Below are 13694 nucleotides of genomic sequence, written 5' to 3'. Positions count from 1 at the left end.
AAAAAAAGAAAAGGAAGGACAGGGAAATGAAAAAAGGAAATGGAAAGGGAAATGAAAAAAGAAAAGGCAGGACAGGGAAAAGGAAAAAGAATGGAAAGGGAAATGGAAAGGCAAAAGTAAGGGAAGCACAAGAAAGGAAAGTAAAAAGAAAGGGAAAGACAAGACCAGGTAAGAAAGGGAAAACAAAGGAAAGGTGAATTAAAGGGGAAAGCAAAGAAAAGGAAGGACAAGAAATGCAAATGGAAAAAGTAAGGGAAGGCCAAAAAAAGGAAAATAAAGTAAATAAAAAGATAAAGGGAAGAGGAAAAGGAAGGGAAGGACAATAAAATAAAAAAATTGACAGTGAGAGAGAGAGGAAAGTCAATCAGCATGCCAGCAGACTCAACACTGGCTTAAGAAGCATACAAGGCCAATTACTGTGCACAATTACTCTACAACACACCACTTCCTTAAACAATATTTCACAGAGAAAGCAAAAGCTTTTTATAATTCTAAATGTCCTTCTTCTTAATAACAAGGAGGATACTTGCAATACTATACAACATACAAAGCTCCTTTTATTGTCTCCTGAATCTTATCCATCATTTATCATCCTGAGTGATGAGATCTTTTAAATTATTATGACTGCTATATATCCTGCTGGGCTCTGAATGTTTCCTCATGGAAAGTTGCCGTTTTAAAATGAAACAAGAGCTGGCATTCAGGAACTGTTAACACTTTCACTTCTACCTTGACCATTTCCTCTCATTCTGAGGTATTAGGTCAAATACATTTTAAGCCTTTAGACATTTTTTAGACATTCTTGTATGTTTATTCACAATGCATAAATCAGCACTATCATTGTGAACTATACAATACTTACATAATTAAGCAATACACATTTCTGCAGATGAGAAGATGAAATGAGAAGGCATATTTGCAACAAATATCGAACATCGATAAGAATGATGTGGCTAACTCTGCCTCTGATGATAGAGGCAGTGAATGAGGCGACCATCGAACTAAGGCGCAGGCTACAGGTCAACCCTGTCGCCACAAAGGACATGCAGTCAGCAGCAACCACAAGAGCTTACCAGATCCACTGCCACTTCACATATATGACTAGGGCAGGACCACAGCCTTACCTAGAGCCACTTTTAGGTGACGCATAATGATTTGTTCGCTCAGGATCTCTGTAAAGATTCAATAGTCAGACTAGACAACAGATGGGAAAGACAAGATGGTTTGTAATGGATGTAGGGGAAACCCAAGTGTGCCAAACAAAAACAAAGAGTAAAGTGACAATTATGTATCAGGCACACAGACAAGAAGTCTTGACAGACAGCACAATTTTTCAGCTTTTGTCTTTTCGCAGTCAGTGTCAGTGATGTAAAAACAAATCTGCTGAATGCAAAAACGTTTTGGGTTTTGAGAACCTGTGAAAAGATCCATGAAAACAATTACAGATTACTAGTGATGGACTGATTCATTGGTTGATATCTGGCCATGCAGTGATTATCATCATATAACTGCGAGTGCTGGGACAATTACCAGAAGTGTCAGGAAATTGTTCATTATTTTTGCAATTCCGATTGGTGATGCTACAGCAGGTGCACAGAAATGACACACCTCAGCTTTAACGAGAATTGAACTGATAAAAGATCTGAGAATTAATATAAAATATTAACCTCAATTAGGGCAGATTCATGGAAAAACTGAACACGGGCACATCATGTCTTTCTTTCCCCGGGTGAAATGCTTATGTGGTATTCTCGTATTCAACAGCTAATTTACAAGCAATTATGAACTTTAACCACTGATCATTATGAATGTTTAAACAATCTGGTGCACATTATTATAAGCTCTTCAAGCCTTATTCTGCCAGTTCTTATTAATCAACTGATAAATGACATAATGAGAGAAGATTTCTTAGGTGTGAATGCTTTTGTACGTATGCGTCAGTATGTGGAACCTTTAAATAAATGCCAACACAAAATGCTGGGGGGTAAATCAACCCAAACCACATTCCATGTCACTTCAAATGATATTTGCCTTGTAATTTATGATTGGGGATTTTGGAAGCAATTGGACACTATTCAGTACTCATTAACCAGGGATTCAGTTCACCCTTCTGGGAATTTAATGTAGAAGCACAAATCACATTGTCACTTAAGCTTCACATCAACCCTGATCTCTGAAAAGGTCTTGGTGACTACATTTTACTAAATGTAGGATCTGTGGGAGTTTGAAAGAGGAGACCTCATGTCTATACCTCCTCCACTCTTTATCTACTGTATATGTCTCTCACACGCTCTCTGTCTTCTCTTTGGTGATAACTGACCAGCTTGAAAGGGATCTTCCTTTAGAATTCATTAACATTCCAAATAGGTTTGCTGTACATTTTCTGGAAACCGGACACTCCAAACAAAACACCAGCAAACAAAGAGAGTGTCTGAGGCAGTAGAGAGACAGAGGGCAAGAGGAAGAGAAAGGTGATCGAATGGAAAAACATATCACCTTAATTCTCTCACCCTCAGATTCGAACCAATTTGAAGGCCCATTTCCTGAAGTCTTGACGTTGGTAATGAGGCATGCTCAGCAGGGATGGAGGGCCAGTGCACATGATAGCATAGAAGGCTGCAGTGACAAATTCGTCACCCTGGCTTCCAAAGCAGCCATTATAAATAAAACTTGAAGTGAGTGTGTTCAAAACAACCATCCTGGGGGGACTAATCATTGTGGGGATATGGCAGGGCATCAGGGTCAGAGTGAAAATTAAAGTCATCAGTGCTGGAGACAAGGGGCTTCATAAGCATTTCTGCTACTGAGGTAAAGTGTATTTACATTTAGAAAATCTGTTTTCCGTTGATTTAAGACAGTAAACCAAGTTGACTGGTGCATCATGCAGTCCCTGAGTGAACCGCAAACCATTACCTTGATGAAAATAGGGCACCAAAAGCAGAGGTTTGGGAAAGCTAAGTGGTAGAAGATGTTTGGCGACAACACTTTGGGCATCAATACTCATGACTCAACAACCCAAAACACATATACAGTATACACACTCGCAACCAAATAAACATGCCACAAAAAACCCTGATTTACAGTACTCGGGCAGATGTCCTGATTTAACCCTTGGAAAGATTCAAAGGATGTGTGTCTGAGTAAACGTGGAGGGTGGGGGCTAAAACAAGTAAACATTTGATGCCTCAAGCAAGGTAAACTGACAACACAATGCAGATGGCACTCTCTATTTTGGCAAAGAAAAGCCTAAAGCCCCATACACACATGCAGTGAAAAGCAACCTCATCTCATTAATTGTCAATGAGAGCTGGCAACTTCTCATGACACAAGCGACAGCGACCTCTGGCGACTAGATGTGGGCGTGGCAAGCGACACGACAAAGTTGAGATAAGTTTAACTTGATGCAAATGAGGAGCGACTTTCAGGAGCGAAAACCAATAGGAGTAAAGACTGTATCAGCGGAGCTCCCGTTATCCGTCTCCTTTTAGATAATGGGGTCGAGTGCAAGCAAGACAGAGGAGAAGTTAAAGAGTCTGTGAGTGATTTCATGATTCATCTGTAACCACATTCATGGATATAATAAAAAATTATGTGTGGAAAATAAATTATTGGCAGTCTGAGTGAGTTTGATTTGTACATTGATAGTTCGTTCATCTTATTAAGATGCATTGAGCACTGCAGCAATTCAAAACACTCTCCCCTGCATAATGGGACAAGAAAACAGATTCCTTGTTAAATTAGAATGAAATCGTAGTTTTACTAGCAAAATGCTTCATCTGTGATCATATTTTCAAAAGACATGGCCAGATGTGCAGTCCACCAGTAACATTAGAGCGACAGCAGTAGGAACTCCCACTCCCACTATGCATGTGTGTACTTGGCGTAACATGGAGCAAGTCATCAGTCTGCTCTCCAGTCTAATTAATCCAGTCTCTCTCCCGCCTGAATCTGTTTGTGCATCCCAAATTACAGCCTCCCAAAGACTTAATATGCGATTGCCAGCTTCGCCCCGGCAATGACGTAGCTGCACAGGCCTGGAGTTCTTAGCACCCTACCTTTCTACTCGCCATCTGATTCCATTCCAGCATCCACTGCTGGCACCTACCCCATCCAAAACCTCATGTTCTGATCTTGTCAGTCCCATGTCGAAATAATTATGCAACTGGCCCAGGCCTCCAAAATTCTGGTTTTCATTCCATTAAATTGAGCAGGCTCAAGACTATGAGCTCAGTGCACTTTCATAATCACTCTCCAGGAAGAATTAAGGGTTCGGACCAGTTGTAAACTGTGGCAGAAATAAGAATGCCTCGATTCCTAACAACTGTCATCCCAGCCCTTTCAGTACACAGGGCAAATCAACTTCGATCCCATAGTGTCACTGTCCTGCAGAGTTTAGTTCCAACCCTAATTATACACACCTGGATGTATTTTTTAAGTAATCCAGATGACCTTGATCAGATATCTTCTATACAGAGGAAACAACCTCTGCGCTTTTGCCATAGGAGAGAGCTTAACGGTCAACTAGTGTGTTAAAACAGTAAATCAACGTTTGGGGATACCATACAAATGAATGGGGAGAGCTGTAAACTGATACTTACCTGTCGCAAAATTGTCCATGAGTTCTCTTATAAAACAGCAATTTTATCGTAGTAAACTCCACAAACAGTTCATTCCAAAAGGATTATTTAGTGTAAAGCATGCTGAATATTAGCGGACAGGCAGTCAATTCATTAAGTGCTGAGCTGTTTCCTTACAAAAGCAGTTTATTCAGCACACTGAAGCATATCCTCCAAAAAACTGACTTGTTTCCTCGCACTGTACCACCCATAAAATGTCTATGGGACACCCGTGTTATGCTATTTTATGCTAAGCTTGAAGGCTCCCCTAAGTAGAAGGGTTCGGCCTTGATTAGCTGGTTCAGTTGATTAGGGTTGGAACCAGTGGTGGACAGTAAGAAAGTATTTTTACTTTGTTACTGTACTTAAGTGCATTTTTCAGGTATCTGTTCTTTATCAGAGTATTTTTATTTTAGGAATCTTTTACTCCACTATATTCAAAAGCATAATATCTTACTTTATCCTCCACTACATTTAAAAAAAGTTGCCATTACTCACTACTTTGAAATTAATAAATAGCGTTAAATTAAAATAGACTAGTAAGTCTTGTTCTCACTATAACCATAACCCAGCAAAAATGCAGTCTCGCTAGAGTTTCCACAGAACAAGTGTTTCCATTCAGATATAGCATTGCCCAATGCATTGGAGCGCCAAAACCCATTTTTAGATGTCTTCTGTGCCTGCCTAGTAAAATACACAATGATGGTATCAGCTTTCAAGAATTTGCTGTCAAACTAGAAAAACGCCGTCAAAAGTCATTTTTGATATTATATTACTGCCACGAATGTACAGTACATGCTTGCTACCAGTGATCTTATAAATGTACTCTGGTCAATGCAAATGAGGTTTCAGGGTAATATATGATATATAGTTTATTAGGTCAGTTTATTTAAAAACAGTTTATTAGGCCTATTTCTCTTGATATGTCAAAGAAACTATATTATCTCTGTTTTAGGAATTCTCAAAAATTCTTCATAAAATTAATAACAAGGCTAAAGCATGAAACCAGATTTGTCTAGCTTTATTGCAATCTACAATCTCATCTATGTAGCGCCTTCGGCCATTACAGCGATTCAGATTCAGATATTAAATACATGCTGACCTAGCAGGGTATGATGTCCTACAATTATTTAAACAGTTATGAAGCACAAAATGATTGATAAAATGGCAAAGATGTACTAATTGGCCATTTACAAAGATAAAATTCATTGTTTGGGCAACAGATATAGAAATAAATAAATTGTAAACCATTTAAAACACAATCTGCACTGAAAAATACTAGTCCTGAGAACACAGGTGAACCTTTTGGTTAATGTCTTCATTATTGATGACCCTTACTTTAATGTATGACAGTATGGTTTTATAATATGAATAATCATATAACTCAATTAACCATACTTGACCATTGTATTCACAAAGTTGCATTAGTTTAACCATACATAACCATACTACTGCTGTATTGTTTAGTACGGTGCTGTGATTTTCCTATTTAAATATGGAAAATGCATAGTATGTTTCCAAAAAATGTAGTAGTAATTAAAGATCATTCAATTTCAGGTCAGGACTACTTCAGACCATCTGCGAGAAGAGATGTCCCAGTTACTAGATGATAACATGTCCCAGTTACCAGATGATACCTTCAACACTTCTGATGAAAAGGATTCTTTTCAAGTATGAAACACACTTATAGTCAGGAAAGTAACACGCACGCACACACAGACACACACACACACACACACACACACATACACAAACACACACACACACACACACACACTGTTATTGTGTATGGCAGTTTTTCTTAATAAAAACTCTAAACTATCTGTGTGCCTGTGACATTAGACCACTCTCTCCTTACATTTATATGAGCTGGACGATACAACATTAAATTGCAAAAAATAAATAAATAAAACAATCAAACAAAAGCCTTATAGAGATAGATCACCCAAAAATGAGAATTCTCTCTTCATTTACTCACCCTCATGCCATCCCAAATGTGTATGACATTTTTTCTTCTGCAGAACGCAAACAAAGATTTTTAGAAGAATATTTTAGCTCTGTTGGCCCATAGAATGCAAGTGAATGGTGGCCAGAACCTTTAAGCTCCAAAAAACAATTAAAGGCATCATTAAAGTAATTCATACAACTCCAGTGGTTTAATCCATGTCTTCAGGTTTTATATGATAGGTGTGCTTAAGAAACAGATCAATATTTAAATCCTTTTTTACTATAAATTCTCCTCACTGCCCAGAAGTTGGCGATATGCGCAAAGAATGTGAATCGCCAAAAACAAAAGAAAAAGAAAGTTAAAGTGGAGATTTATAGTAAAAATGGTCTTAAACATTGATCTGTTTCTCACACACACTTATATCTCTTCTGAAGAAATGCATGTAACCATTGAAGTCATATGGATTACTTTTATGCTACCTTAACATGCTCTTGGAGCCTCAAAGTTCTGACCACCATTCACTTGCATTATATATGGACCTACAGAGCTGAAATATCCTTCTAAAAATCTTTGTTTGTGTTCTTCAGAAGAACATCTGGGATAGCATGAGGGTGAGTTAATGATGAGAGAAATTTCATTTTTGGGTAACTATCCCTTTAACATACCAGTACTTTCTTTTGATGCTTAAGTACATTTGAAAGCAAATACTTGTTTATTTATACTCAAGTGGGAATTTTAAAGGGAATTTCATCAGGGTATCTGTACTTTTACTCAACTACAGGATTAGTGTACCTTGTCCATCACTGGTTGGAACTAATCTCTGCAGGACAGTGACCCTCCATAACCGGAGTTGAATAGACTTTCTTTGTAGCTTTGCTTGATATGATCTAAAAGTTGATTCATAGAGTGCTGTCAGTGTATTTTTCATACCTGGGTGTGAAGATGGAGTTGTGGAGAAAGTTCTCAAAGACTTTGCGATAGGAGCGGTCTTCAGCCTCTGCCTTTAGGTCCTCCTTGGTTTTTGGGCAGGGGCAGCATGGGTCCTTCTCAACAATGCCAGCATCTGATTTGGTTGGCTTTGTGTCCCCTTCCATGTCTGACAAAGCCATGGCTGAGATGCGGATGGGGATCTTTAACTCTGTATTCCAAAACATGACATATATAAATACATATTTTATATATACATATATTTTTTTACATTGTTTGCTCATCTGCAATACGTCTATAAGACATAAGTCAATAAGTATGTCTCGAATGTCAATAAGATATTTAGCAGATGTCTTTAAGACGTTTGTGGTTTAGAATGTTTGTAAATCTGATATTTTAAAGATGTTTAGCAGATTTTAATTCGTTTATGATGCTTTCCAGATGAAAAGATCTAAAACAGACATCTTAGAGATTTTTGTGAGCTAGCTGGGTCCTTATGGGTAAATGGTGTTATTACATGGCTCTGATGAATACTTGATTCTGATTGTTGAAATATAATAGCGTAATGATGACAAAACCATATAATTGATTGTTGTCCCAGGCAACGATTTATGATGTCTCTCGTATCACTGTGCGGTCTCTTCTCACATAATAAAGTAATTCAATATTCTCATACTATATATCCCAATATATAATATTTAATGTCTAAATCAATATTTCATGTCCACTTATTTGGTAATTAGCCATGTAACAATAATGAATAGTAACGGTACATTATCCTATACATAATGACACGTTTGGACGTTTTATATTTGTTATTTTTGTGTCTATTCTATCCAATACCTGTGATGTCCTACACCTACTTTACGCAGGCATACAATTGGAAAATCGCTTCATTGCACAATTACCCTAAAAGCCCTAACATACAATTATAGACTATCGGCTACAGGTGTTGTCTCACCAGTTCAGCGTAAACTGTGAAAACAGAAACAGAAAACCATGTAAGCAAATGTAATACATGGAGCAGTGGGAGAGAGTGCTAGGGATACCTTGTCTTGTTTCACCGTTGCCCTTTGTTTACATTTTTTGTCCCTTTTGTTTTCCGTAGTTTTCACTTTTGTCCTTTGTTTAGCTCCACAGTCTCCCTGTTAGCGTTCGTGTTCTCTGTCATTGTTTTCACCTGTCCTCATTAGTTTATCATTGGTTTCTGTTCATTCACCTAGTTATCTTGTTTGAGTTCTGTTTGTTTATTGGTTCCTGTCTTCCCATGTCCACGTATTTAACCCTGTCTGTTTGTTTAGTCACTGTCTATCGTTGAATGTTGTTAGCCTGGTGTGTGTTCCCTGCCCGTTTTCCTCAGTCTTGTGTTTATTTCCCCATCGAGGGTTTTTCCTTTGTTCCCGTGTTTTCCGTGTACCTGCCTTGTTTGTTCCTCAATAAAGTTGAACTGCATTTGGATCCGCATCTCCTCGTCTGCCTTTGCTGCTCTTTCGTAACAGAACGATAGACCAACTATGGATCCAGCGGTTCAGCGAGCAAACTACCACCTGCTCTGCTTGCAACAAGAAGACCGCCCTATAGAGGACCACATCCGCGACTTCCTTAAGCTGGCGAGTATTTCGGATTTCCCGGACTACTCTCTGGTGGTCTTCTTCAGGGGCAATCTGCACCCCGCACTGAAGGAGCAGCTGCCACAGGCGACGCATGACTGGACCCTCCGCGACTTCCTGGTGGCGACCCTACTGGTGTGCGCCTCACCGCTCGTGGTGGGCGTTGCTGAGAAGGACCCTGCCTCACCGTCCACAGTGGTGTCTCTTCAGCCACCCCGGCGCCCCTGTAAGACCAACTCCACCTGTCAACGAGGTCACCCTCACGTCAGTCGCCTTCCACGAGCCAGCAGGGCCCTCTTCGTCTGCCCGGAGGAGGGAGAGAAGACGGGCTTCCGCCTTCCGGTTCACGCCTGCCCCGGTCTTCGAGCCTGTGCCCACGCCTTCCACGGTCAGCGAGCCTGTGCCCACGCCTTCCACGGTGAGCGAGCCAGCGCCAGTAGCCAGGACCGTCCAAGAGCCAGCGCCAGTAGCCAGGACTGTCCAAGAGCCAGTGCCAGTAGCCTCGACCGTCCCCGAGCCAGCGCCTGTAGCCTCAACCGTCCAAGAGCCAGCGCCTGTAGCCTCGACCGTCCATGAGCCAGCGCCTGTAGCCTCGACCGTCCCCGAGCCAGCGCCTGTAGCCTCGACCGTCCAAAAGCCAGCGCCTGTAGCCTCGACCATCCCTGAGCCATCGCCTGTAGCCTCGACCGTCCCTGAGCCAGCGCCTGTAGCCTCGACCATCCCTGAGCCAGCGCCTGTAGCCTCGACCGTCCCTGAGCCAGCGTCTGTAGCCATGACGTCCAAGCGCCAACACCTCCTGAGCTTTCCAGAGCTCTGCCTCCCGAGCTTTCCAGAGTTCCGCCTTCCGAGCTTTCCAGAGCTCCGCCTCCTGAGCTTTCCAGAGCTCCGCCTTCCGAGCCTCTCAAGCTTTCCAGAGCTCCGCCTTCTGAGCTTTCCAGAGCCCCGCCTACCGAGTCTTCCAGGGCTCCTCTCGAGCTTCCCAGAGCTCCGCCTCCCGAGTCTTCCGGGCCCGCCTCTCAAGTCTCTCGAGCCTCCCAGGGCTCCTCTCGGGCCTCCCAGGGCCCCGTCTCTCGAGCCTCCCAGGGCTCCTCCTCTCGAGCCTTCCAGGGCTCCTCCTCTCGAGCCTCCCAGGGCTCCGCCTCTCAAGCCTCTCGAGCCTCCCAGGGCTCCGCCTCTCAAGTCTCCCGGGCCTTCTAGGGCTCCGCCTCTCAAGCCTCTCGGGCCTTCCAGGGCTCCGGCTCTCAAGCCTCTCGAGCCTCCCAGGACTCCGTCTCTCAAGCCTCCCGGGCCTTCCAGGGCTCCGAATCTCAAGCCTCTCGAGCCTCCCAGGGCTCCGCCTCTCAAGCCTCTCGGGCCTTCCAGGGCTCCGCCTCTCAAGCCTCTCGAGCCTTCCAGGGCTCCGCCTCTCAAGCCTCTCGAGCCTCCCAGGGCTCCGCCTCTCAAGCCTCCCGGGCCTTCCAGGGCTCCGCCTCTCAAGCCTCTCGAGCCTCCCAGGGCTCCGCCTCTCAAGCCTCCCGGGCCTTCCAGGGCTCCGAATCTCAAGCCTCTCGAGCCTCCCAGGGCTCCGCCTCTCAAGCCTCTTGGGCCTTCCAGGGCTCCGCCTCTCAAGCCTTCCAGGGCTCCGCCTCCAGAGCCTCTCGAGTCTTCCACGGCCCTTCTTCCCAAGCCTCCTACGGCTCCACCTCCAGAGCCTCCTACAGCTCCACCTCCAGAGCCCCCTACGGCTCCGCCTCCCGAGCCTCCTACGGCTCCGCCTCCCATGGCTCCGCCTCCTGCGGCTCCGCCTCCGAGCCTCCTACAGCTCCGCCTCCCGAGCCTCCCACGGCTCCGCCTCCCGAGCCTCCTACGGCTCCGCCTCCCAAGCCTCCTACGGCTCCGCCCCCCTGCTCTGCGGCCATCTCCCAGACCACCTAGACCTATCCCTGTCCAAAGGCCGCCTCTCAGGCCTCCTCGACCTGTCCCCGTCTTGTGGCCGTCTCCCAGGCCTCCTCGACCTGTCCAGTCCTGTGGCCAGCTCCCAGGCCTCCTGAGCCTATCCTTGCCCTGTGGCCAGCTCCCAGACCTCCTGAACCTATCCTTGCCCTGTGGCCAGCCCCCAGACCACCTGAACCTATCCTTGCCCTGTGGCCAGCTCCCAGGCCTCCTGAACCGGTCCCTGCCCTGTGGCCAGCTCCCAGACCACCTGAACCTGTCCTTGCCCTGTGGCCAGCTCCCAGGCCTCCTGAACCGGTCCCTGCCCTGTGGCCAGCTCCCAGGCCTCCTGAACCTACCCTTGCCCTGTGGCCAGCTCCCAGACCACCTGAACCTGTCCTTGCCCTCTGTGCCCCCTTGGAATTCCTGCCTGCCCATTGTGCCCCCCTGGACTTCCTGCCTGCCCTTTGTGCCCCCCTAGACTTCCTGCCTGCCTATTGTGCCCCCCTGGACTTCCTGCCTGCCCTCTGTGCCCCCCTGGACCTCTTGTCTGCCCCTTGTTGCCCCCTGGACTGTCTGTCTGCCTCTCGTTGCCCCCTGGACTGCCTGTCTGCCCCTCGTTGCCCCCTGGACTGCCTGTCTGCCCTTCGTTGCTCCCCTTGGTCTGTCTGCCCACCACAAGCTCCTCCCCCAGTCAATGGACATTTGTTCTTCCTGTTTTTTGTTCTGTTATTGTTGATCGTCTGGAATCCGATCCTTGAGGGGGGGCTATGTTAGGGATACCTTGTCTTGTTTCACCGTTGCCCTTTGTTTACCTTTTTTGTCCCTTTTGTTTTCCGTAGTTTTCACTTTTGTCCTTTGTTTAGCTCCACAGTCTCCCTGTTAGCGTTCGTGTTCTCTGTCATTGTTTTCACCTGTCCTCATTAGTTTATCATTGGTTTCTGTTCATTCATGTAGTTATCTTGTTTGAGTTCTGTTTGTTTATTGGTTCCTGTCTTCCCATGTCCACGTATTTAACCCTGTCTGTTTGTTTAGTCACTGTCTATCGTTGAATGTTGTTAGCCTGGTGTGTGTTCCCTGCCCGTTTTCCTCAGTCTTGTGTTTATTTCCCCATCGAGGGTTTTTCCTTTGTTCCCGTGTTTTCCGTGTACCTGCCTTGTTTGTTCCTCAATAAAGTTGAACTGCATTTGGATCCGCATCTCCTCGTCTGCCTTCGCTGCTCTTTCGTAACAGAGAGACACACTTCTACAGTGTGAAGGATCAAATGTCAGTTTGAATTGCGAGAGTGATTTGCTCTAACAAAGAAAATTTAAGTTTATAGAGGTAAAAACATGGGGGAATATTATCCTAATGTCAAATAGTATGTCTTATTTGATTTCATCAGTACATTATTATTATTTAACTGGTAAAGCATGCACTTCCATTAAATATTTATTTTTGGAAAAGAATAATTCGATTTTGATGTAATCAAAAGAAAATTTAATTTAATTGTATTATCATATGTAAGCAGCCTTTGTGTCTAACATAATTTTGTATTTACAACAAAGCAGGAATATTAGATAATATTTCCATTTGGTGTCACCATTGCCTTGATCTGGGCAGATTGTTAGCCCCAGTACATCTCTGATGGAACATTTAGCACTTTTAAGAACAGTAATTTTAGCTAAATTTTAAAGGAATGGAACTGCTTTGCATATGTCTTTAAAGTAATAATGATACATATAGCTGCAAGTAGCGATGACAGGGCCAAGCACAATTAGTCCATTTCCACCCGGTGGCTTTCAGAAAACAATTAAATGTGGACACATGCATTTGGCATTTGACATTGTTCTAAACTATTTTGAAGCAATTTGGGTAAATATAAGAGGACTATTTTAAAGTCTGTTGTAAGAGCTACACTTATGTTTCATGTTCTCTGCTTAAGATCCGATCCAATGATTGAAGAAAAAACAGCATGCATTTCATTGTGAGGGTCCACTGATCAAAATGTACTATTTTATTAAAAACTGATCCTCAATTTTGATGTATTCAAAAATTTGTAATTTCAATAATATATTGATACTAATTCATTTTTATGCTATCAAAATCGATGTCTTCCCTATTCTGGGGACTCTTCCATGTATTTTGAGCCCACCCACACCTTGATCTGTGATTCACAGCCAGAGCTCTCATTAAACACAGATCAGACACACAGTGATATTACCAAATGCACATTGGCTATTTCATCAATCTGGCCAATAGATCTTTTGTAATGGTTTGACTGGCAGGTCATGTAGGCAGCAGTGTGAGGTTTAGAAAGCGGCATAAACCACATGATCATTTTGAGCAATACAGAGGAGGGTCTCTGACATTTTAAATGCTTTGAGGCATAACATCTTCCACTGCTGCTGTGTGTGCATGACCGATCGGACCCGAACATTTTTTTTCTCACTCCTTTTTTCAATGGATCTATGCAAACATACGATGCTTTGGATAAACGAATGTATTTGATAGAACTTTCACGCAGTTTTGATGAAGAATACTTGATGTACGGGCGTGAGCGCATGGTCAGATCGGTTGCTCAGAACAGCTAACGGGATGAAGGCTATCCCTGCTAACATACAACGTACCAGTTACATAATTTATTCATCCATTTTTGGTAATTTCATGACTTACTAACAGGCAACATAACTGCAAAGTCAC

General features: G+C 43.5%; 1 protein-coding gene across 1 annotated transcript in view; it reads right to left on the bottom strand.

The window, feature by feature from the left end:
• Positions 1–13694, bottom strand: part of LOC127661463 (insulin-like growth factor 1 receptor) — a 166381-nt gene that overhangs the window by 18032 nt on the left and 134655 nt on the right. Inside the window, exon 10 of the mRNA XM_052152201.1 lies at positions 7495–7702. Within this exon, the coding sequence (XP_052008161.1) occupies positions 7495–7702 (208 nt within the window). The remainder of the gene's footprint in view (positions 1–7494; positions 7703–13694) is intronic.

Source organism: Xyrauchen texanus, chromosome 21, assembly GCF_025860055.1.
Source record: "Xyrauchen texanus isolate HMW12.3.18 chromosome 21, RBS_HiC_50CHRs, whole genome shotgun sequence".
Lineage (NCBI taxonomy): Eukaryota > Metazoa > Chordata > Actinopteri > Cypriniformes > Catostomidae > Xyrauchen > Xyrauchen texanus.
This window is presented reverse-complemented; position numbering and strand designations above follow the sequence as displayed.